The following is a 22877-nucleotide window of genomic DNA, read 5'->3' as shown; positions in this document are numbered from 1 at the left end:
TGGGAAATGAATGACCATGATAGCATCAGATTGGGAGTGACCAGTTGGAGAAGTTTTCTTGATCCTGGGAGAAGACACTAATCTGCTTTCACCCTTTTGTATGGCCTTCATTACTATTTCAGGTTTACAGTTCTTCATATGTGTGGGCATAGTTCATGGTAGCAGAACACTTTGAAGCACTTAGCAGTAAAAGTAACTCGTGGTGCTTGAAAAATCCCTGAGTACCTACATCCATCCAGCCGTCTCTGACCTTTAAAAGTACATGTCAGGCAAGTGTGATGTAAAGCTATATGCTTTCCCAGGATCCTCACTTCTGTGGAAGGGGCTGTTTCCAAAATGCTCAGCCATGAATTTATTACTCCTCCTCCTACTACTACTACTGTGTTATTTCCTGTTGTGTTTAACTTAATATACAACATGGACCAGAAGCAAAAATAGGAATAGTGTCTTGGCACATTATGTTGGTTTTTGCCTTAAGAACTGGCTGTTTTTCTGACCCTTCATTTTCCTCCTCCTTTTCAGGCCTGAGCAGAAGTACATTCCTTCAGCAATCTTTAGTGTTTCATGACTGTGTTACCTAACAACATCTTGTTCATATGTCTCCCCAGATGTTTTCTCCACCAATGCATTGTGAATCTAAAGCCAGCCCTTCCCCTGAAAAGCCAGATCCTGAAAAGGAAGCAAAGACTCTGATGAAGGATAAATCTGTGGAAGGAATGTTAGCATCGCTATATGACCAGCCTCGGCACATCCAGTATGCAACACACTTCCCTATTCCTCAGGTACAAGACCTGCTCCTCTCTGCTCCCCTGTTGCTGCCCTTGTCATGATGCTGCTGTCTCTCCCTACTGTGGCTGGCTAAGGAGCAGTCCTGCTTTTCTGGATGGCTCTTTGCTTACTCCCAGAGAAGCTTCTGAGATGAAGGTTTTCTTTTTCTTTCAGAGATGCAGATGTGAAACAAGATTAAAGCATATAGCCTTGTCGTTGCTAATGCAGTTGTCTCTTTTGGTTCTCCAGGAGGAGTCATGCAGTCATGAGTGTAACCAAAGGCTGGTAGTTCTTTTTGGGGTTGGGAAACAACGGGACGATGCTCGGCATACGATCAAGAAAATAACCAAAGACATTCTAAAAGTCTTAAACAGAAAGAGCACTGCAGAGACAGGTTAGTAGAACTTGAGACACTCCTTGAAGTAAGAGCATCTTTCCAGTTGGCTGATTTCCTTGTCTGGAGTCTCACAGTGAAAGGATTTTACACAGTCTACAGTGTCTGATAGGAGGTACTAGTGAATGAGTCTGGAATGGTGCTCTGTTTTCAAACATACTAACCAGCAAGTAAGACAATTGGTTTCCTGTTGGCAATGTCTGTTTAATTGTCTTCAGAAGAGAATTGAGTCATATAAGGTTCAGAGTGAGACCTTGGCCAAACCTTTGGCTTTTCATATTTTATTTTATTTATTCTTGCATTCATATCCTTCTACAAGAAGCAGAAAACACTTTGCCAATGCGTATTTGGCAAAGACTTTACTAAATGTAGTGTTCTGTTACTCTTCAGGCATGTGCTAAATGCATAGGATAGGAAATTTTGATAGCTGGGTCAAAATCAACAGAAAGCATCTGATGTCCAACAGCGGAGACTCTCACTACAATTTTTCTTTCTTAGTCTGATACCTGAAAGGCAATTTAAAATGTGTTGAAAAGATGATGCTTTAAAATGTGGAGTGCTCTGCCAAAGAAACTTTTGTGGCTGATCATCTTCAGTCCAGAATGCCTGTTCTCATCAGAGAATAGGTATATTTCCAAATCAAGGCAGAAGGATACTCCAAGGAGTACTTTCATTTTTGCCTTACTGTCATTCTTAGGATAGGGATTCCTTAATATTTTGGTTTGGTTTTTTTTTTTTTTTAAATTAAAGATAGTCCTTATCAGCCTAAGGTCTAGGACTCAGGTTTTTTGCCTATGCTTCACGACAGGGGCTGATCTTGCTGGGGAACTGTCAGAAGCTGATGGCTGATATTTAAATCCTCTAGTGAGGAAAGCAACCTAATACTGTTTTCTGATGTTTTCAACTTTGGTAGGTGGGGAGGAAGGCCAGAAGAGGAAAAAGAGCAAGCCAGAAGCATTCCCAACAGCTGAAGATATCTTTGCAAAGTTCCAGCACCTTTCTCACTTTGATCAGCACCAAGTCACATCTCAGGTATGAAAATTTGAAGACTGCTGTCCTTCTTGGGCCCTGACTGTATCTCTTTGTATTATTGAGAGCATCTTCCTGGAAGGAGATGAGCCTGCTGAGGGACTTCTTGAAGGGGAGATGGACTCTGTTGTCTTGCGCTTGCAGGTATCTCGTAATGTCTTGGAACAGATCACCAGCTTTGCTTTGGGAATGTCATACCACCTGCCTCTGGTGCAGCATGTGCAGTTCATATTTGACTTGATGGAGTATTCGCTCAATATCAGTGGTCTTATCGACTTTGCCATCCAGGTAAGGGCAACATGCTCAGGTGCTCCCTGGGGAGGGGTTTATCCACCTGAGAGGCAGCAGATCTGTACTGTGATAGTTGGCCTGCTCTGGTCATCACTGGGGATGCTCTGACCAGTGCCATGGAGGTGGTCAGATTATATGGTCATTGTGATGCTTCTGGGCTGCAGCTGTCAGGAATAGGTTGTCTGTGGCAGATAGTCTTGCATGTTCTGTTCTGAGGATTATTCTTCCAAAGGCTTTGGGCTTGTTTCCAAAGGACTTGCAATGCATCTCTGTCCCTGGTTGCAGCAGGACCTTGTTCTGAGTCAGAAGGGGATTGTCTGTCCCTGGCACCTTGCCTACCTAGCTGCCCTGGAAAGATCCTTGGCGCATGGCAGCTCAAGCTGCCTTCTGGATCCTGCTAAAATCCTGTTCCTGTTTCTGTAGCCTGTATCAGGTGTCTCTCGAAGCCTAGCTGGTGGAATTGTGGCTCTTAGCCTGGAAAGGATATCAGAGTGAGACTTAATGCAGGATAGAACTACCAACAAGCTGCTTAAAACTGCCTATGGCCATATCACAATTACCCTCTGATACCTAAGCCCTGACAGCCCCTTGTACTGCCTGAGACATTTTGCCAACTGTTCTGGGGTGCATCCCTAAGCAGAAAGTGCCTGGAAGTGCCTTTCCTGGCAGGTCCTATAGGCTGTGGGTTTGGTGTGCCTCCTCCCTTTCTGACCATACCTTACCCCTGTGGCTGTTGAAGGGTTTTTCTGTCATTGGGTGCAGTTGCTGAATGAACTGAGCGTGGTGGAGGCAGAACTGCTGTTGAAATCCTCCGACCTTGTTGGCAGCTATACTACCAGCTTGTGCCTGTGCATCGTGGCTGTGCTGCGGCACTACCACTCCTGCCTTATCCTGAACCAGGACCAGATGGCTCAGGTCTTTGAAGGGTAAGGGCATCTCCCCCTCTCTGTGTGTAAGGAAGCAGTATATGTGCTGGGGGTTCCTAAGGGGCATGGACATTTATATCCTTCCTAAAAGGCAGCTACTTGGTGCCTGAGGACTCAGCTCACTTTTTTTTGCCTCTCTGCAGTCTGTGCGGGGTGGTGAAACATGGCATGAACCGCTCAGATGGCTCCTCAGCAGAGCGCTGTATCCTGGCCTATCTCTATGACCTGTATACCTCCTGCAGTCACCTCAAAAGTAAATTTGGGGAGCTCTTTAGGTGAGTCTGATGCAGCTGAGGTGCAGTGGGTACTGCTCACTGTAGCATTTTGACTTAAACTTCGCTTTTGATCTTGTTTGATGGGACTGCTCCTAAGAAATTCCTTGTTTGGAAAGGAATGGAGAACAGAACAAGGAGCATCATTAGGCCCCTGTTTATGTCATGGTACAACTGTGCCTTGTGGTTTGGGGCAGCAAACTGTAAAAAGTGTGTAGTGGATTTAGGCCCAAAGGAGGGTGGGTGGATAAATAACCAGAGGTTTCAAATTACTTACGAGGAACTGAGTCTCCTCCCCCCAGAATAGGAGTACTGATAGAAATTTTGTAAAGGTCTGGTTGACGTGGAAAATAAACTGAATGTTCAATGTGTCTTAGAATGCAAGCACAGAAAGCAATGAATAGAAAATAACAAATTTATTGGTCTTTATTGGTACAAGGGATCTTGAGTTTCAACATGTTCTTTCCCAGAGAGGTTTGCCAGAGAGGTCTCTCCCAGAGAGGTTTGCCTTTGCTCACCAGAGTTCAGTGGCTGCTTAGTTTTTTTGTGTCCTAATCACTTTTCTGTCCTGTTTAGTGACTTCTGCTCCAAGGTGAAGAACACAATCTATTGCAATGTTGAGCCATCTGACTCCAACATGCTATGGGAACCGGAGTTCATGATTGACACTATTGAAAATCCATCTGCACATAACTTTACGTACACCAACCTGGGCAAGAGCCTCAATGAAAACCCAGCCAATCGCTACAGTTTTGTCTGTAATGCACTGATGCATGTGTGTGTGGGACACCACGATCCTGACAGGTGAGAGGCAGAGTTTTCATGGTTCTACTGAGAAAGTAAATTCTTTAGGTGAGGGTAAGGAAACCAGTAGCCATATCTTGGCTGTCTTGGGGTGTGAAGAAGGAGAAGCCAAGGCTGGGGTCCTTTAGAAAATCACTGACCTGATGGCAATCATGAGTAGCAAAGCTGACCCTCTGCTTTTTTCATTATTTATTTAACAGGGTGAACGACATTGCTATCCTGTGTGCTGAGCTAACTGGCTACTGCAAGTCTCTAAGTGCCGAGTGGCTGGGTGTGCTCAAAGCTTTGTGCTGTTCCTCCAATAATGGGACCTGTGGCTTCAATGATCTCCTCTGCAATGTTGATGCAAGTGCAAACATTCAAAAGGGGAAAAGGAATTGAAGCAGGAGTGGAGGGATCCCTTGGGAGAAGGCAAAAGTGAACAAGGGATGGAGGCTTTGTCTTCTGAGGGCAGGGATAAGGCTTTGAATACCAGGGGCTGTCACTGGTGTTTGTTTCAGCCTGGGCAGAGCATGGACATTGACCAGGGGTTATGGGCCCTTCTGCCACCCAGCTCCTAGGAATTGCTGACAGAGGCAATGAGGTAGAGACTGTTTGGATCACTGGCTGATCTCCTCTCTTTCAGGTCAGTGACTTATCTTTCCATGATTCCTTGGCCACCTTTGTTGCCATCCTCATTGCCCGGCAGTGCTTGCTGCTGGAGGACCTTATTCGCTGTGCTGCTATCCCCTCACTCCTCAATGCTGGTAAGTGCATCCCTGAACAAACCTGTCTTACTCTCAGTTCTTGCCCAAAGGCTTGTGCTTAATGCATACTTGGTGAACTCTAGAGTTGTGAAACATGACTCTTAATACTTTTTTTATACTTAATAACTGAATGTGGTGCTTTAGAGAATTTTGGGCCTTTTGATTTGTATCAAAAACTAATTGTGCTAAGGCTTTTCACTGCCCTGCTCTCTCAAGTTTGTGTGCAAGCTGAAATAAACATGGGGAGCTGTTATCAGCCTCACTGTGTGACCATTGTACTCAGCTCTGAACTCCAGTAGTATGCCTCCCACTGACAATAATGTTCAGCTTAGCATTTTGGCTAGACCAGCCAGCTGGGCTTACAGCACTTGTGCCGCTGCCTTACTCTGCCACCAGCCTTCCTATCTCTGCTCTAGAGATTCTAGCATCCAGACTCTTGACAGGGTGAAGTTGGAAAGATGGAGCAAGCAGAATGCAGTGCATGTCACTGGGGATAATACTTCAGTATTATCAGTATTATTCAGTATTGCTTGCATGTTAGCTGCTGCACATGATCCATATTTGTAAATACTGTAAGGCTGCTGCAGCTTCTTGGCTGGCTGCTCCAGGGCAGTGCACTGTGAATAGCTTTTGGATTGAGAGTCAGCTGTCCTGGTGCTTAAGAAATCTCAGTTGTCTCTTTTCTTTACATAGCCTGCAGTGAACAGGACTCAGAACCCGGAGCACGTCTGACCTGCCGGATTTTACTTCATCTGTTTAAGACTCCACAGCTGAACCCATGCCAGCAAGATGGCAGTAAGTGAATGAACCTAGAGCCTTTCTTTATTGTGAAAGTACTAAGGCTCTTGCAGACCAAAGAGAGATATGAGACCTTATGGTTAGAGATCATAACCTTTGAATAAAGCAGGCAAAGCCTAATGCATTTTCTTCATAGGACAAAGAACAGTGTCTTTCCATTTGTGTCACTCCATGGTAGCCAGGCATTGGGAAGAAGGTTCTTGGAGGCAGGAAACCAGCCAGTAGAGGTGGCCTTGCTGTCACTATGCCATTAGAGTAATGATCACTCCTTCTTTTGTGTCTTGAGCTTTGTATTGCCTCTTAACTTGGTGCCAGAAGCTGCTGTTTTACAGCACTCTTTTTTTGTGTGATGGTGGAAACATTCCAGGAAGCTCTGTTCTTGGCTTCTCACCAGTATTCTGGTAGCTCAGATTTCTAAATCCAGCTTGTATTTTAGGTCTAGGGTACTGTTGCAGCTTGGAGTTCATGACACACGCTCTGCACCCCATTTGGACTTCATGGTTCAGTTGTCACAATGTGATTGGCACTATGCTTCTTGAAACTTAATTAAATGGGCCCCATCTTACAGTTAGGAAACGAACTGGCCTCGGGATTCTCTGAGCTGGATTTTATGGTACTTGCTGGCACTAGCATAATTCAAGCAGCTCTGGAGCCCTTGCCTTTCTCTCTTGCTGAGTATCACCTTTCCCCTTTTTCCTCTTTGCAGACAAACCCACTGTGGGAATCCGCTCTTCCTGTGACCGTCACTTACTGGCAGCTTCCCAAAATCGTATTGTGGATGGAGCAGTCTTTGCAGTGCTGAAGGCTGTCTTTGTTCTGGGTGTGTACCTGTGTTAGCCTGAACAAAAAACATAACCATGTTTTTCAGGGGAGTGGGAGAACGGCACTGTATTGTTTGTTTTGGCTGTGCAGAAGGCCGGAGGAGATCTGTTCTGGTGAATATGTGGTGTGTCTGTAGCTGTAAACATGCTTTGAGTCTCTTGGCTGCAGAGAGGTCACTGATCACAGAAAGAGTTTACAGAGTCTCAAGATGTTTTTTGAGTCAGACTTTGTGGTTAGAGTTATTGTATAAAACTCGTGCTTTCCTTTTAGGAGATGCAGAACTGAAAGGCTCTGGCTTTTCCCACCCGGGAGGTGTTGATGATCTCATGGATGATGAGCTGGGCACCAGGAAGGCTGGTGGCCGGGTAGTGACTGTAGAAACAGCTAGCTTGGATATTTATGCCAAGTATGTACTGAGGAGTATATGTCAACAGGTGAGTCTGTCCCATCTCTAGATGCATCCTTATCCCTTCTGCAGACAGTTACATCTCACATGCCTTTCTTCAGGTTGGGTCTGGCAGGTATTTGTTTGAAAGATCAGTGAAGAGCCTGCAATGTTTCTGTCTTGTGACAGTACTGAGGATTGCTCACTGTTGGCAAAACACAGAGACAAGCAGTGCTCAAGAATTAGATGTTGCAGTATGCAGGAACTGTATTCCCTTTGCTTTGGCAGCAGCACAGGGCTCCTGTTCAAGGAGGGGAGTTCTGGGAGTGGTAAGCCGAGATGTGTGCTGAAGGCAAAGATCAGCACGCAAATGACAGACAGATGGTTTATTAAAATGATAAATTGTGTCTTTCAGGATGCTGCCTAAGTGTTGCTTGCAGCTATTAATGTATCCCTGGGTTTTGCATTGCTCTGATTAGTTAATTAAAACAATGACAACAAAAGCCTTTTGCTTAGCCTAATCTGACAGCACCAGTATTTCTATTCCTTTGTGAAAAAATGACACTTGAGGAGCTGAAACCTGGCAGAGTAGAGTGGCCATGCTGTATGAAAATGGATGTTGAAAGGTATCCTTAGCCTCAGTTATAAGTTTATTCTCTCAGCAGGAAGGATGTGGTGTTACAGTCTGAAACTTTTATTTTATATTACTAATGTGTAAACCCATTAGTGCTGTGCGTTGTCATCATGCTATTGTTTATTAATTGGCTAACTGCATAGCAATGTTACCGGATTACCAAAAAGGAATTGGAACCACCTGTTTTTAAATATAAATTCAACATTCTTGATATCACTGAAACCTGACTGTAGCATTTACAGAAGTAGATATTCCCTTGCTGGTCAAAGTCTATATAGGAAGGACAAAGTCTATATAGGAAGCAAGTAGAGATGTTTGTGCCCAGCAGGGAGTAGCAGTGTCAGGTATCACTGCTCGTACCACTTGTTGGCAGCACTGATTATGTAGAAGTAAGCGTTCCAACAAACACCCATGAGTTACCACCACCAAATTGTGCCACAGCTCCTGCAGGCTTCCTGCAGCTGGAAAAGGGCTGATAAAACACTGTGTTTATATTAGCACCTCTTCTGTGAGCAGTGAACTTGCACTATCGATACCTTAAATTGTAGGTTGTGGTTTCTCAGTCTCGGGTTCAGGTATTTATTTTATAATAGATTTCATTGTGAGGGGATTAGGGAAAGGAGCAGATTATAATTAATTTTTTTTTCATAGACTCACAGAATGATTTGGGTTGGAATGGACCTAAAAGATCATGAGCAGGGCCACCTTCACTATTCCAAGTTGCTCAGGACCCTATCCAACTTGGCCTTAAACACTCACAGTGATGAGGCATCCACAAGTTCTCTGGGCAACCTGTTCCAGTGCCCACCTTTCAAACCTGTCCAAGTCCCTCTGCATGGCATCCCTTCCCGTCCGGCATGTCTTTCATTTGTCTTTATACCAATAAAGTGGATTGGAAATGAAGTCTGAGTTCTTGTAAGAAGATGAGCAAATGATAAAATGAGTCTTCCCAAGGAAATGTGTATTACTTAGGCAATAAAGAGAAGATTATTATCAAGATATTGTGATGTAGCAACACTGAAGGGGGAAGTGCAATAGGCAGTGGAGAGGTCACCACATCTCATGTGCAAACTCATGTGCAAAATGAAGATAATGATCTAGGCTGTGGTTTCACAAGGATTTCAGACCAAAGTTTTGACCTTTTTAGTCTTTGTGCTTCGGTGCTTAGTTTGCTACCCACTGCTGAAGGGTCTTTCCGACTTTCTAGGCATAGCATAATGAACTGGATCCTAATTTCTTCTTTTGTTGCCACTTCTCAGTGGAACAATTCTCTGATCAGGCTTCCTCTGCAGATGCAGAAGTGCTTATATAGCAGTCCTCTGTTGATTTTAATTTAATGAATTTGCCTAATTTTAAGTGTGAAAAATTTCTGCACTAACAAATGCTGCAGGTTAACTGTAAATTGAGTGAAGTACCTACCTCGTATTTGGAAACTGCTGCTCTTATTATTAGCATATATTTAGGGAGCATAAACTGAAATCAAGAGGCTGACAATAATAGTTTTCTGTCTACCTTCTCATAATATGTGACTTTATAAGGGGTTTGCATCCAGTCAGTCACTTTCCTTTCCAGAGTCAGAAGTAAAGTAATTGGTTTTTACTAAGTTTGGCAGTGTGTTTTCCATCACTATTTGAGAATTAAGGTGTGTGCTTTACCCCAATACATGTTCTGGTTTAGTGCTAGCTGCAACCCTGAGTTACCTAATTTAGGACAGCTCCAGAGCTTTGTTGTGCTGGAAATAGACTGAACAATTTTAAGTGATCCCTTCTGATCTTCTGAGCCCAAGTGGCAGTGTTGAGGGAGCCTGGACACGGTAGTGACTGTATAGTGTTAAATCACACCAATATTTTCTCAAAAGAAAGAGCAACTACTGTGTTTCATTACTGCTGACTTGTCAAAGTTTGTTTCCTCTGTTCTGATTACTGTGCTGTGCCTGACGCCTGCTGAATGAGGATAGTACAGTTCATGAAGAGAAATGATTATCAGGCATAACTGAATACTAATAAGGCTTTGACGATTTTGATGTGTTTCATGCATCTCTCTGAGACTGAAAGCAGGGGCGTTGGTTTGGAATCAGACATCAGCTTGACTGTGCTGACTCTGCCTTCGTCTTACAGGAGTGGGTAGGAGAACGATGTCTGAAGTCTCTCTGTGAAGACAGCAATGACTTGCAGGATCCTGTCCTGAGCAGCACTCAGGCCCAGAGGCTGATGCAGCTGATTTGTTATCCACACCGGCTCCTGGACAATGAGGAGGGAGAAAATCCTCAGCGGCAAAGGATTAAACGCATCTTACAGGTGCAGGCTGCTGGCAAAATCTGAGTGTCTTAGTAAATGCCTCATGTAAATGCAGCCCTCTGAGGGGTCTGATACTCGTTGTGGTATGACCTGAGGGTGTGGGTTGGTATAGTCTGACCTGAGCTAAGGAATTACATGAAGTGTGTATGTGTGTGCATTGCAGAATTTGGACCAGTGGACCATGAGGCAGTCCTCGCTGGAGCTGCAGCTCATGATTAAACAGACAGCAAGCAATGTGAGTTTCTGCTCAGAGGGGATCATACAGGGGAAGATGGCTTGGCTGCTTGTGAGTCGGTGGGGAGGTGGCCTGGCAGAAGTAGGGATAGGGAGAAAGTAAACCATGAGGGAGTTAGACTGTGGAAGCTAAGCACAGGAAGGAAGCAGTGCGTCTGAGACCCCTGGAGCAGCAGCAAAGTTAGCAAACTGAGTTTGTACTGAGTTGAAATGTGGAAGCAGTAGGTGCTCTCAGAGAAGGACCTGACTGTCTTTTTCTTTCCTACATCCAGGAGATGAACTCCTTGTTAGAAAACATAGCCAAGGCCACCATTGAGGTATTCCAGCAGTCAGCAGAGACCAGCTCTGCTAGCTGTACTGGTAATGGAGTCAACAATATCAGTAGCTCGACAAGTGCTACACCTGCCAGCAACAAATCCAAACCTATCCTCAGGTAGGTGTAGAACCAGCATGCAGCTCTCCTTTAGACAAGTCTGAATCATAAATTGCATTGCAAACAGCTTTTCTCTCCTGTCTTGTCAACAGCTCCCTGGAGAGATCAGGAGTGTGGCTGGTGGCCCCTCTGATTGCCAAGCTTCCAACATCAGTGCAGGGCCACGTGCTGAAAGCTGCTGGGGAAGAGCTGGAGAAAGGACAACATTTAGGGTCATCATCCCGCAAAGAGCGGGACCGCCAGAAGCAGAAGAGGTGAGTCCAGGGGAAAGGGCAGGCAGTGTTTGCTGTACTGATCCCCCAGCCTGGCAGTATAGCTCCTTCTCTGTTCTCTCACAGTATGTCCCTCCTGAGCCAGCAGCCATTTCTGTCACTGGTGCTGACATGCTTGAAAGGTCAGGATGAGCAGCGGGAAGGCCTTCTCACCTCTCTGTACAGTCAGGTCCAGCAGGTAGGGGTCTTGTTTCTCCCCTCACTTTCCTCAGGAGCTCACCCCTCCAGCAGACAGGCTCTGCAGCATGGCCTCAGGATGTTGCTTGTCTTACCCCCTTTGGTATAGGGAGCTGACCATTTCTGAGTCACCAGACAGTGAATGCTACAAGCTGCTCTCTAAGCTTCAGCATACAGCTGGTGAGGTTTGTCCTCTCTTCTGTATTTCTTAGATTGTTACAAATTGGCGAGAAGATCAGTACCAAGATGACTGCAAAGCCAAGCAGCTGATGCATGAGGCCTTGAAATTGCGGCTGAATTTGGTGAGCAGTTGCAGCAAAAGAGCTTAACCATCTGGGGTGAAGAGTTGTCTGCCTTTTTTTCCTTTGGAACAAGCACACACTACAGGGTCTATATATGTCCTGAGGCAAGGAAGTAGGAGAGATATTTGTGCTGCTTCTTGGTCTTGGGCCCTGAGTAGGACAGAGTGCATGAATAAACTCCCTTGCTCTGTTTCATCAGGATGAAATCCAGAGACTTGGTCTCTTTTGTAGATGTGCCTTCCTTTTGAATGCCTTTGCAGCCCACAGCAGTACTACTTGCATCTGAGGTTTGGCTGCTGACAGCAGTCTCCCTCTGTAGGGAGAGCTCTCAGTAGGAATTAAGCTCCTTTAAACTCTGGTTTAAGCTCTTTTCTCACTTCAGAATCGCAGTGGTTTTTGATGTCCTTGTGACTAAATTCCCTTTCTCTGGCAGGTGGGAGGAATGTTTGACACAGTCCAACGCAGCACTCAACAGACAACTGAATGGGCCGTGCTTCTCCTGGACATCATCAGCAGTGGCACCGTGGACATGCAGTCAAACAAGTAACTTGGAGTCTGACTTCTGCTCTATACACTTCCCAAGGGAGGCAGTTGTTAGCATGGCCCTGTTTCTCATGTGAGCTGGCTGTTTCTCTAGATGATCCGTCAGAAGTGACAGCTGAAAGAGACTTCAGAGTAATAGCAGGCTACAACTTAGATCCTGATAGCCAAGTACATTCTGTCATATTCAGAACAAACTTGGCTTTCCAGATGCAGAGATATGCAGGGGAGAGCTGAGTCTGCTTTTTAGAGATGCTGAATGGATACAGAGGAGTCCAGTCTTAATCTGTGATACTGCACCTAACTCAAGTGGGAGCAGAACTCAAGTGTGGTATATAAGGAAAATGAGGATTAGTGTGGGAGGTTATTCTGAAGACTGATACTTCTAAATGTGGGTGGAAGTCTTGACAATCTAATAGTGTTTGGTGTTGCAACGATGGCAGAGGCTTTTTCAGCTTTTCAGGTGACTGACCTTTCTGCTCTCACCAACAGTGAGCTCTTCACCACCGTGCTGGACATGCTGAGTGTTCTCATCAATGGCACCCTGGCTGCGGATATGTCCAGCATCTCTCAGGGCAGCATGGAGGAGAACAAGCGGGCATACATGAATCTTGTCAAGAAACTCAGGGTGAGGGACACCAGGCCCTGTATGGGGACCAGAGCATGCTGTGTTGTGGTTGTTCAGCTGTGCAGATTTACCTGTGTCTCATGAACAGTACCTGTCCTGTTTCTGCCGTTTAGATGAAGTAGTAAGGGTGGCCCCTATGACTCTGTAGACCTGAAGGGTATAAAGGTGAGAAGTAGTGCAGGGATGCAGGCCAAAACCAGAAGAGGCATAGGTGGGTTTTAGATGGTTTTTTTTCCTGAAAAATTCTTCAAGTCCTCTTTGTTCCACTTGTGCAGAAGGAGCTGGGAGACCGTCAGTCTGACAGCCTGGAGAAAGTGCGACAGCTACTACCACTTCCCAAGCAAACCCGAGATGTCATCACCTGTGAACCTCAGGGATCCCTCATTGACACTAAAGGCAATAAAATAGCGGGCTTTGATTCCATCTTCAAGAAGGAGGTAAGTTAAGCAGTTTTGTCTGTATGACAGCTCCTGAGTGCAGGTGTCACCTTGTCCTCTGATGCCTTAAGTCTGCACAGCTTGGGAGGCATCTGTATGCAGTGCCTCATTCCCAGCCTCATTCCCTGTTTCTCTTCCTTGAAGTGGCTGGCTGCACGCATAACCATGTCCAAAAAGGGCAAAGACAGGGTGTTAACGCTTGGTGATAGCATGCTGCTGTGACCTGAGATGTTAACTAAATTTGGGAGTAATATGGTTATATTAAGTGTAAAGAGAAACACATAATCCCTGTCACATGAGTTAATGGCAGAACCAATGTGCAGGAGGCAGACAAAGATGGAATGCAGGAGACTACATAGTTGATGAAGGCTTTTAGAAGTGACTGCTTTGCCACCTGGAGGAGCCAGGATTCAGACTGTTTATTGAGAGATCTAGATTAAAGCCTAACAAAAGCACAGTTACCTGTACCCTCGTAGGAGCAGCAACAGGGACTTGAAGGTTCTTATCTCTTTTGCTTTAAAGGGTTTGCAAGTCTCTACAAAGCAGAAGATATCTCCTTGGGATCTTTTTGAGGGTTTGAAGCACTCAGCCCCGCTCTCCTGGGGATGGTTTGGGACAGTCCGGGTGGATCGCAAGGTGTCCAGGTTTGAGGAGCAGCAGAGGCTTCTTCTGTATCACACACACCTGAAACCCAAGCCCCGCAGTTACTACCTGGAGCCTTTGCCACTTCCCCCTGAAGAGGAAGAGCCTCCTACACCTGTGGCTTTAGAGCCAGAGAAGAAAACTGCTGAACCAGCCAAGGCTGATAAAACAAGCTCCAATCCTGCTGCCTCCACGGAAGAACGCAAGAAAAAACAGAGCAAAACCAAGAAACGCAACCAATCTGCCAGCAAAACTGAGGTAATGGAGTGTCCAGCAGCTCTGGATGTCCCATGTCCACTATTCCTAGTCAAAAAACACTCCCTAGAGTCTTCCTGAGGAGCCTGAGAGTGGTGTTATGGTGAAGATGTGATGTTTTTTTCTCTCAGCTGGGAGTACTGGAGCTTTTTCCTGCTGTCTCTAGTTTAGGGCAAGGCAAACACTTTCTTGATCCCTGATGGGAGGAAAGGAGTCTGCCCAGCTCAGATAACATGCTTGGCTTCCTCCTGTGGACTTTTAAACCCTTTAATAGTCTTCCTCCATTCACGAATTCCCAGTGCACATTGATCTTTCTTACTGCTTTGTTTTTGCAGGACTTTGTGTTGGGCCCTAGCCGAGGGGTTTCATATGGAGTTGGCATGCCTACAGATCTCTTGCATCACCAGTCAGGAAGCACCATGTCAAGGCTGGCATATGGGCAATCACCAGTGGGTCTCTATGCCCAGAATCAGCCTCTTCCAGCAGGTAGGTGCACTGGAGAGCCAAAAATATTTCACCTCTTTGGGAACCTTTTCTGTGAGATGGTCCTGTTCAGGACCCTTCACTTTCTCCTTTTGCTTGTCACGTCTAGGTGCAATGATGAACGGTCATTGTGGAGCTCTGAGGTGCAGCAGTAGCCATAACTGCTCTGTCTGTTTCTCTTCCTCTTGCAGGTGGCCCTCGCCTGGATACATCCTACAGACCGGTACGCATGCCACTGGGAAAACTGGTTCAGAGTCGCCCTCCCTACAGTGGTGTGCTGCCTCCAGGGATGGGGAGCATGATGGGCATTGACCCCTCCTACAAGCCAGCAGTGTACAGGCAGCAGCCTCCAGTGTCCCAAGGGCAGATACTGAGGCAGCAGCTGCAAGCAAAGTTGGTAAGTTGGAGCTGTGCTCTTGCTGTCGCTGACTCCACAGTATAGCATGGCCAGGCTGTTCGATGCTGTCCCTTTTACCCAGAACTACCCAACTCTGTATCTGCTCTTGAAATAATGTTGTTTCTTGTGTCTGTTCCTCTGATGCCACTCACTTTGTGGGCCCATGCCACTAACAGTTGGAGGAGGTTGTCACGGGGTGACCCCTGGGGACTGAGAGGTGCATGTCCTGGTTGGGGCTGCCGGGCTTTTTGAGTGGCCTATTTGTCCCAGGTCAGGGTGAGACAGAAGTCATGAGCATGTGCCTGCTGTACAGCAACCTTGTAGGCTAAGCAGTGAAGCCACAGTGAAGTCTGGTTTAGTGGCAGCTGCTGAGAAGAGAGCAGCAGTGTTCCTGCCCTTTGGAGATGTTGGAAAAAGCACTTCTCTCTTGCCTTCCAGCAGGGCCAGGGCATAATGGGCCAGCAGCCTGTGCGCCAAATGGCTCCAACCCCGTCTTACGGAGCACTGCAGCCCTCCCAGGTAAGTGGCAGTGACTGCAGGTAGTGTTGGAGTCTGGCTTCGGCACAGGGCAGCAGCCTTGCTGCTAAACCCTGAAAGCTCTTGGCTCCTCTCTCTAATGACCTTCCCTGTGACACTATTTACAGGAGGCTGATCTCCTCTGTTCTGTATTCCTTTTCAACCTGTGACTAAAAAAGGCCTTTTTGTTTCATTTCAGGGTTACACTCCTTATGTCTCCCACATAGGCCTTCAGCAGCACCCCTCTCAGTCAGGCACGATGGTACCTCCTACCTATTCTGGTCAGCCCTATCAGAATTCCCACCCCAGCTCTAATCCTGCTCTAGTGGATCCTGTCAGACAGATGCAGCAGAGACCAAGTGGCTACGTGCACCAGCAGGCCCCTGGCTATGGGCACACCTTGGCCAACACACAGAGGTACCTCCTGCCCTATGGGATGTTAATAAGCTCTAGTTCATTAAGGGTTTCCCTGTTCTGCTCTCAAAACTCTAATAGCAAACTGTGAAAACCCTGTTCTCCATGCTGTACTTTGCTTCCTCAGAGAAACATCTTTATCCAGCTTTCTATCCAGGGCAGAAATAGAGATAGGATGAAATTTGGAAATGCTAGTTGTAGGCAGAAAATTGTTACTAGACAGGGAAAGATGGCATAGAAAAGTATGAGGAAAAATTACACAGGAAAGTCATAGTTCTGATTTTAAATCTAACCAGCAGATCACCATCAAAGGGCTAAATCTGAGATTTCCATTGTTCTTGAGCAGGCATAAATCCAGCCAGAAAGCCATGCAGAACAGTGGGATGGTGACTGTCACTTAGGGGTTCTAGAAAAGCAGGTTGTATTAAGCCCTTGAGAGGCCCTTGTGTCCCTCACCTTTCTGCAGAGACAGCATGGATTGTAGGGGGCTGTTTGGGCTGTCTCATTGATGTCAGAAGTTGTGTTTGGATTAAAGAAAGCTGGCTGCCTGTGAATCCTTTACTCCATGAGCTTATCCTTTCCTCTTGCAGGTTTCCTCATCAGTCAATACAGCAGACTCCCATGATGAGTGGGATGAACCATTTGGGTCCACAGGGAGTCCCCTCAGGAATTCGACCCAGCCAGATCCTTCCTGACCAACAGCAGCAGCAGTACCTGAGGCAGCAGCAGCAACAACAGATGCTGAGGGTGAGTGGTTCCTGACAGGAGGAAGGCTGCTGGAGCTGGAAGAGGCTTGCCCAGTGCTGCTTACCTCTGCTTCTCTGTGTCAGGAAGGATGTCACTCTGTTGGAGGCTGTCTGTGGTAATTTGCTAGGCAGTTCTCCCTTCCTTAGAGCTGGCCACTCCTGATGGAGATTCCTGCTTCGCTGCCTTGTGCCAGTCACCCAGCATGAGCTAAAAGTCTGTTCAGTCCTCTGGCCTGTGTCCCGCCTCTGCCTGCTCCAGCTGAGCCAGTAGACTGTGCAGAAAGTTAGCTGTTGTGCAAGTGTGGCAGGAGCTAGAAACAAAGTGAAAAGCCCTCTATCTACAAAAGAGCAAGGAAGTTGTTCAAGGTCATCTTCAGGGCCATATCTGTATTTCTCAAAATCAAAATAAGTGTTTGCTACAGTTTCCATTGGCAAAAAATCTGGGATGAATCAGTCCATATACTCTTATTTCTTACAGCAGATGGTGAAAAATGATCCAAAGCCAACTGTTAGACCCAGCTCTCTAGGTTCAAAGAAGATCACAAGGCATGAGTCAACAGACATGAGTATTCCATGGATTTGCATTATGATCTTATGAATATTAAATTCTTACATGAAATAAAGATATATTTCTAGAAATTTTAGAAATTTTAGAAATTTATTGAATTGGCAGAGAAACACAAATAGTTTAATTGGTGAATCCAGTACCTTATGACAAGGCCTAGCAAACCTGTGGAATATGGGGAGACTTTAGATGGCACAGAGTGCTGAGTCTTTTTGTTCAGAGAGTGGCCTGAGTGAGACAGTGGTTCCTGCAGAGAGCTGCAGTCAGCAGTATCTGAGAATTGCTGCCTTGCACTGGACAAGAGAACTGCCTCTGGCATGGTCAGCAGCTTAGTCCTTTTGATAAGTAGCACCCCCTGACTATTCACTTTGAGTTTCTTTTAGCATTCTCCATCACTCATATTTAGAAGAACATGCTTCAGACAAATTGCTAACACTTCTCCTAGCTCAGTAACTTCATGTATGCCTTCAGCTTCTAGCTGACTTTGCTTGGTTGCTTAAAAAACCCACAAAGGTTGTGTGCCCAAGCTATCCCATTAGTGGGACTTCTGCTGTGTTACCTGAGGTGTGCCTGGTGCTGGAGCTGGCTTTCATGATGCAGTGGCTTGTGGAAAGGATGGGTGGCCTTTTGATTTATCTTACATGGGTTGGTAGACAGCTGCTGCAAGAAGGTAGGACTTGAAGCTGGGTATCCTGGCTCATTTAGTCAGTCATCTGCTTTTCTGTGTAGCCAGGTTGCAGCACCTGTGTCAGGAACCTGTGACCAAACTGGTATAAGTTGGAAGGCTGTTCTAGAAACTCACTCCCTCTGAATTTGAATCCTTGATCCCTGGAATACTTGATCCAATGTGTTCATAACTGGCTCTTGTAAGAATTATTATTGTCCACTGTGTCCTGTTTACTGGCTGTTCTTTCTCACTGTTATTTGCCCAATATTCATTGCTAGAGAGCACTTGCAGCTTCCAAAGGTCAGGGTTTTATAGCCTTCTTTCATAAGACACTGTTCCTTCTCCTGATTGTATTTTTGTTTGTTTCCTGAGTCTGCTCAAGGTTTGAACCTTGTTCTTTTGAGCCAGTGATTGGAACTGTACCTACCATCACCACATTTGGTTTCTTATGATAACATTATTATTTTTTATTTCTGCTAGGAATATATATTTTTTTTTTATCTAGAGAGTTAAAAACTGGATTGATAGATAGGAGAATTGTCTGAAAATTAGGAGAAATGAAAAACCTTGAGATTTCTGGGTATGTTCTGACTCCAACACACTGAATATTCTTCTCAGCATAAGTAATTCTGTAAACATTTGGTTTTGAGCACTGAATCCAGTTTTATCCACATCCTTTATTGAAGTATAATACCAGCTGTTGTGAGTGGCAGGGAAGGGCAGCAAGATAGATTGAAGAGTTGGGGGATATGACTGAGAAGGAAAGGCTGAAATAGCTGGATGTGTTGCATTAGAGAGACAAAGACAACAGGAGAGATAAGTCTCCAAATTTTTTATCTTATAAAGAAAGAAAAAAACCCTTTATCTCTTCTTATCCCTAGGCTGTCAGACCAGAAATGGCCTTAAAACACAACACGTGAAATTCAGGGTAGAGATTAGGGAAAACTCCAGTAGTAGGAGTAGCTGACCTGGAGTGGATTGTGTAAGGAGATTATAGGAGCTTTGTTGCTACCTCTGAAAAGAATCTGAGAATGAGTCAGGCAAATACTCATTATTCATTATTGCTGATCTTAACCAGGAGGAAAAAGATGAACCAGCCAGCCTTTTGAATCCTTAGTTTTCTATTCTTGCACCTTGTTTGCTCCTAGTAATGACCAGTAGAACTAGAATTCTCTGCCTGTTGTCTGTCAATACCTCATCTTGCATAAAATTTTGTTGCTGTCCCTGTATTTCTTGCCACTTCTCAGCCTGGGGTGGAGTCCTGGTGAAATTTGTGTAATTTAGGTAACCTAAATTCATGACCCCATCCTGGACTGGTTTTGTTGGGCAGCGGGACTCAGGGAGCCTGATGTAAGGAAAATGGTGCTTGAGGTGTTTTACTCCATGGAACATCATTCCCCCTTAAGCCCTCGGTGTGCCCCAGTGCTGTGTGCATTGCCCTGATGGTCCCTTCTCTTTTGTCTTTGCAGCAGCAGCAGCAACAGCAGCAGCAACAACAACAGCAACAGCAGCAGCAGCAGCAGCAGCCCCAGCCACCGCAGCCCCAGCCCCAGCAGCAGCCCCAGGTGTCCACAGTGCCTCAGCCCCAGGCGCAGGGCCAGCCCCCGGGGCTGGGGATGCAGGCTCTTCCCCCCCAGCAGCCCATTGTGAGTGTTCCCTCGGAGGCACAGGGATGTGACAGTCCAGCACAGATCCAGCAGTGCATCCCCCCCTTTCTCCCTCCCTGAGCTTCCCAGGGCCTGTGTGAATGCTGAGGCTGCCGGCCAGGTGGTGTGGCTATAACTTTGTTTCTCTCTTTACAGTTCCAGCGCCAGGGCCTTCAGCAGACACAGCAGCAGCAGCAAACAGCTGCTCTGGTTCGACAGCTTCAGCAGCAGCTTTCCAGTAAGCCTGAGTGTTCTTGATCCTCTTGCTAGTCTCCTCCCTGCTGTTTTCTATTGGAGGTACTCTGGTGTAGAGAAGTGAGGCCAAGCCAGACTGTCTGTCTGAGGACATAAATTACACTGGCAGGGAGGTGGCATCAGGACTTAGAGCTATCAGCCCAAGGGGGCACAGCAGCAGGGAGGGCAGTGCTTGCCAGCTTGTGAACAACCTTCCAGACCTTCCTCCTGCTGCCTGCAGAGGGACAAGGGAGCTGAGTCTTTGTAGGGACTGCCACACAGCTTTCCTGAAAGGATCCAGTATGCAGCTTTAAAATGATCTGGGGGTATTTTCTCTGCTGCAGGTGACCTGTAAGGGGCACAGGGAGGCTGTAATCCTGGAGCAGTCACTTGGTGGATGACTTGTGGTCATGTTGTGAGCCAGACAAGACTTCTTGGAGGCAGGAGGAGTACTCTAGGAAGTGTAGCTGCATGCTTGCTGTCTTTGTGGTGGTCACAGCAGGGTAATGGCATAGATGTTCTTCAGTCTGGCACTGTATTTCTGTAGTCTGTATTGAATTGCTGGCTGGAGGATCACAATACAGAATTCAGGGTCTATGATGTTCCCTTCTGAATTGCCTGTTGTCATTGTCTTCTGTCACCTTACTGGCTTTTCTGCTGTAAAAATGGCAGAAATGCTATGAAAATGCTCAGAAATTGACAGCACAGTTGATATTTTTTTTTTGTTTTATTTTGCACTGAGACTGATCTGGTAATGTGTGGAGTGGGGAACTTGGAAACTGTGCTTATACTTGTTCCTGATGGAAAATTCTTAGTCCTTGTGGCCAAAAACCTCCCTAAACCAGGTTTTAATGTGCTAAGCTTCCTACTAGCCTGATTCGCAAACAGTAAGTCTGTGCCAAAAGATCTCAGCTAGGAGATTCAGATATAGGAAGACCTTGTATAAGAATCTGGATACAGTAAAACAGCCATATTTTTGTAGCCTTTCTGTACAGCAAATTGAGCTGTTGTATCTGGAATAGATGTGTGGGTCCCATGCAGCCTTGTGTCAGCATTCAGCTTCCATGCTGCCACCTCCCCCTGGAAGCATGTGGAGTTCTCATTTGTAGTGTCAGGGATGGAGTGGAAAGCAGGAAGGTAAACCAAAACCAGCCTGAATAGGAGTGGGACAAGAGTCTTTTGGGCCCAGGATAGGCTGCCTCAGGATACACTCATCTCTTTTTACTTTAGTGGCTTAGGATCACATATGTTGATGTTGATGTTCAGGAAAAAGAATGACAGAATTTTTTGTATCGAACAGTACTCATACATACTGTAAATCACAAAACAGCAGTCCCAGCAGTTTGGAAGTTCTTGAGGTTCTTGAATGTAACTTTAGCATGTTTCATGCCTTGGGGCCATCTGGAAGTCCTTTGGGCCTGTACAGTGATACTGGCAGGTAGCCAGGGAAATTTTCTCTGAAACCTTTGGTTTCTGGGAGTGCTTTAGGATGAGTGACACTAAGTAGCTCAGCAGCTTGTATGGCTGCGAAAATTGTGTCATTTTATAGAGCTGACTTTCTTTCAAAATCAGAAATAATTAGTCCAATTCCACAATGAGGGATGGAGAGATTTTCCCTGGAAACTTCAGGATCAGGGCAAGACTATATCTCTCACTTCCTGAAAGAATGAGAGATCCTGGCTGTGCTGCTGCTCAAAGGCTCAGGTAGATCTGCAGCACAGGGAGTACCATAGTGGTTATATTTTCCTTCTCATGGCCTGTGACACTCCTCATGCTGCACTGGTGATGTGGGGAGGGGAATCTCTTTTCTGAACTAGACCGTGTGACTCTTTAACTCTGTCTTGACCTCAACAGATACACAGACACAGCAGAACAACAACCCATTTGGACGCTACTGACCTGTGGCACTTCAGCCTGATTCAGGAGGGAGACATCACTGTGGATGGATACAGCCTCTTCAGCCTGACCCACACTCTGGGGCAGCCCCCACCCTGTGTCCTTGTGCCCCCAGTGCTGCTGCTATCTGTCCCACAGGGAGATGCCAGGAGGAGCATTTTATTGTACAGAAAACGTGTTTTTACTATCCAATTTCTACAAATGTTTATGGAGATCCCTTGTGGCCGATAGTCTCCCTTCCCACTTTGGTTTCAGTTTTTACTCAGTTTTTAGTATTTTTGTTAAAATAATGATTAAGACATTGTAAAATTTTGTACTTTATTTATACCAGATGAACTCCATACTGCAGACATTCTCAGATGAATACAGAGAGCTTACTTTGCAAACTGAGTGTGTATTCAGAGCCTTCCTTTCCTCCTCAGCACTCCTCCCAGTACAGCCCAGCAGCACCCTCCACACATGGTCTTCATCTCTTCCTCAATAGAACTAATGTCTGCATTTTTAGCTTTTGTGAAGGCTAAACAATTTTGTTTGGGAAGGAAAGCTCTTCCCTGTTTATTTCATAAGCTGATGTTCACATACTTGCAAATGTTCGTGCAAGCTTTGTAGGATTTTTATGTTGATTAAGGGCTTTACTGGTAGTCGTGTTGCATGCTCCGCCAGGACACCGGTATAAAGCGAAGAGGGGCTTCTATTGCAGGGTAGTTCTGAGCTCTAACGAGCCCAGCTGCCCCCACCACAGCACTTACAGAGATGCTCAAGCTCCTTACCTCTGCAGTCTAGGAGGAGCTGCAGACTGAGTGCACTCACAGTGCTGCTTCTTGTTTCTCATCACAGCACGGTTTGGCTGATAAGCACCAAGGCTGCTCTGTTAGCTCTTTCCTGACAGCCAGGGTGCTTTCTCTGCATGGGAAATGTGCATTCTGAACTTCTGCCCTGCTTAGTGCAGCCTGCTGGCATGAGGTCTGATCTTGGTGCTTGCTATTCCTGCTGTCTGTTGAAGCTGGAAGCCACTAGCACCTCTCTTGGGTTCTTCCTCAGGAGTTGAACCTGTGGTCCCTGTGGTAGCTTTGCTTGACCAGCCTCTTCCTTCTGTCCCATTTGTGTGGGATAGGGTAAGACCACGAGGACTCAGCAAGGAGCTGCAGCTGATCTTCATCTGAGGGCAAATAGTTCTGGAGGGTGGGCCACTCCATGAAGGCAAGCTCAGGGAACTGTGAGGGGTGG

General features: G+C 46.0%; 1 protein-coding gene across 3 annotated transcripts in view; it reads left to right on the top strand.

The window, feature by feature from the left end:
- MED12 (mediator complex subunit 12) overlaps nt 1-22036 on the top strand; it is a 35989-nt gene extending 13953 nt beyond the window's left edge. The window contains exons 15-44 of one of the 3 annotated variants that reach the window (XM_072929294.1): nt 609-782; nt 1018-1162; nt 2076-2194; nt 2336-2479; nt 3245-3408; nt 3552-3683; nt 4257-4484; nt 4685-4829; nt 5110-5230; nt 5924-6025; nt 6735-6848; nt 7121-7284; nt 9987-10166; nt 10330-10401; nt 10673-10833; nt 10926-11087; nt 11172-11283; nt 11495-11584; nt 12018-12127; nt 12617-12752; nt 13028-13189; nt 13712-14089; nt 14422-14572; nt 14761-14966; nt 15408-15485; nt 15682-15899; nt 16487-16643; nt 19344-19520; nt 19677-19758; nt 21609-22036. In XM_072929294.1, coding sequence (XP_072785395.1) covers nt 609-782; nt 1018-1162; nt 2076-2194; nt 2336-2479; nt 3245-3408; nt 3552-3683; nt 4257-4484; nt 4685-4829; nt 5110-5230; nt 5924-6025; nt 6735-6848; nt 7121-7284; nt 9987-10166; nt 10330-10401; nt 10673-10833; nt 10926-11087; nt 11172-11283; nt 11495-11584; nt 12018-12127; nt 12617-12752; nt 13028-13189; nt 13712-14089; nt 14422-14572; nt 14761-14966; nt 15408-15485; nt 15682-15899; nt 16487-16643; nt 19344-19520; nt 19677-19758; nt 21609-21652 — 4428 coding nt within the window. In that variant the 3' untranslated portion in view covers nt 21653-22036. Of the gene's footprint in view, nt 1-608; nt 783-1017; nt 1163-2075; nt 2195-2335; nt 2480-3244; nt 3409-3551; nt 3684-4256; nt 4485-4684; nt 4830-5109; nt 5231-5923; nt 6026-6734; nt 6849-7120; nt 7285-9986; nt 10167-10329; nt 10402-10672; nt 10834-10925; nt 11088-11171; nt 11284-11494; nt 11585-12017; nt 12128-12616; nt 12753-13027; nt 13190-13711; nt 14090-14421; nt 14573-14760; nt 14967-15404; nt 15486-15681; nt 15900-16486; nt 16644-19343; nt 19521-19676; nt 19759-21608 lie in introns of all 3 variants that reach the window. The other 2 variants (XM_030272988.4, XM_030272987.4) reach the window with 2 other exon arrangements.
- Nucleotides 22037-22877: the final 841 nt, after the last annotated feature.

This window comes from Taeniopygia guttata, chromosome 4A, assembly GCF_048771995.1.
Source record: "Taeniopygia guttata chromosome 4A, bTaeGut7.mat, whole genome shotgun sequence".
Classification (NCBI taxonomy): domain Eukaryota; kingdom Metazoa; phylum Chordata; class Aves; order Passeriformes; family Estrildidae; genus Taeniopygia; species Taeniopygia guttata.
The sequence above is the reverse complement of the archived record's forward strand: the minus strand, read 5'-3'. Positions and strand labels throughout refer to the sequence as shown.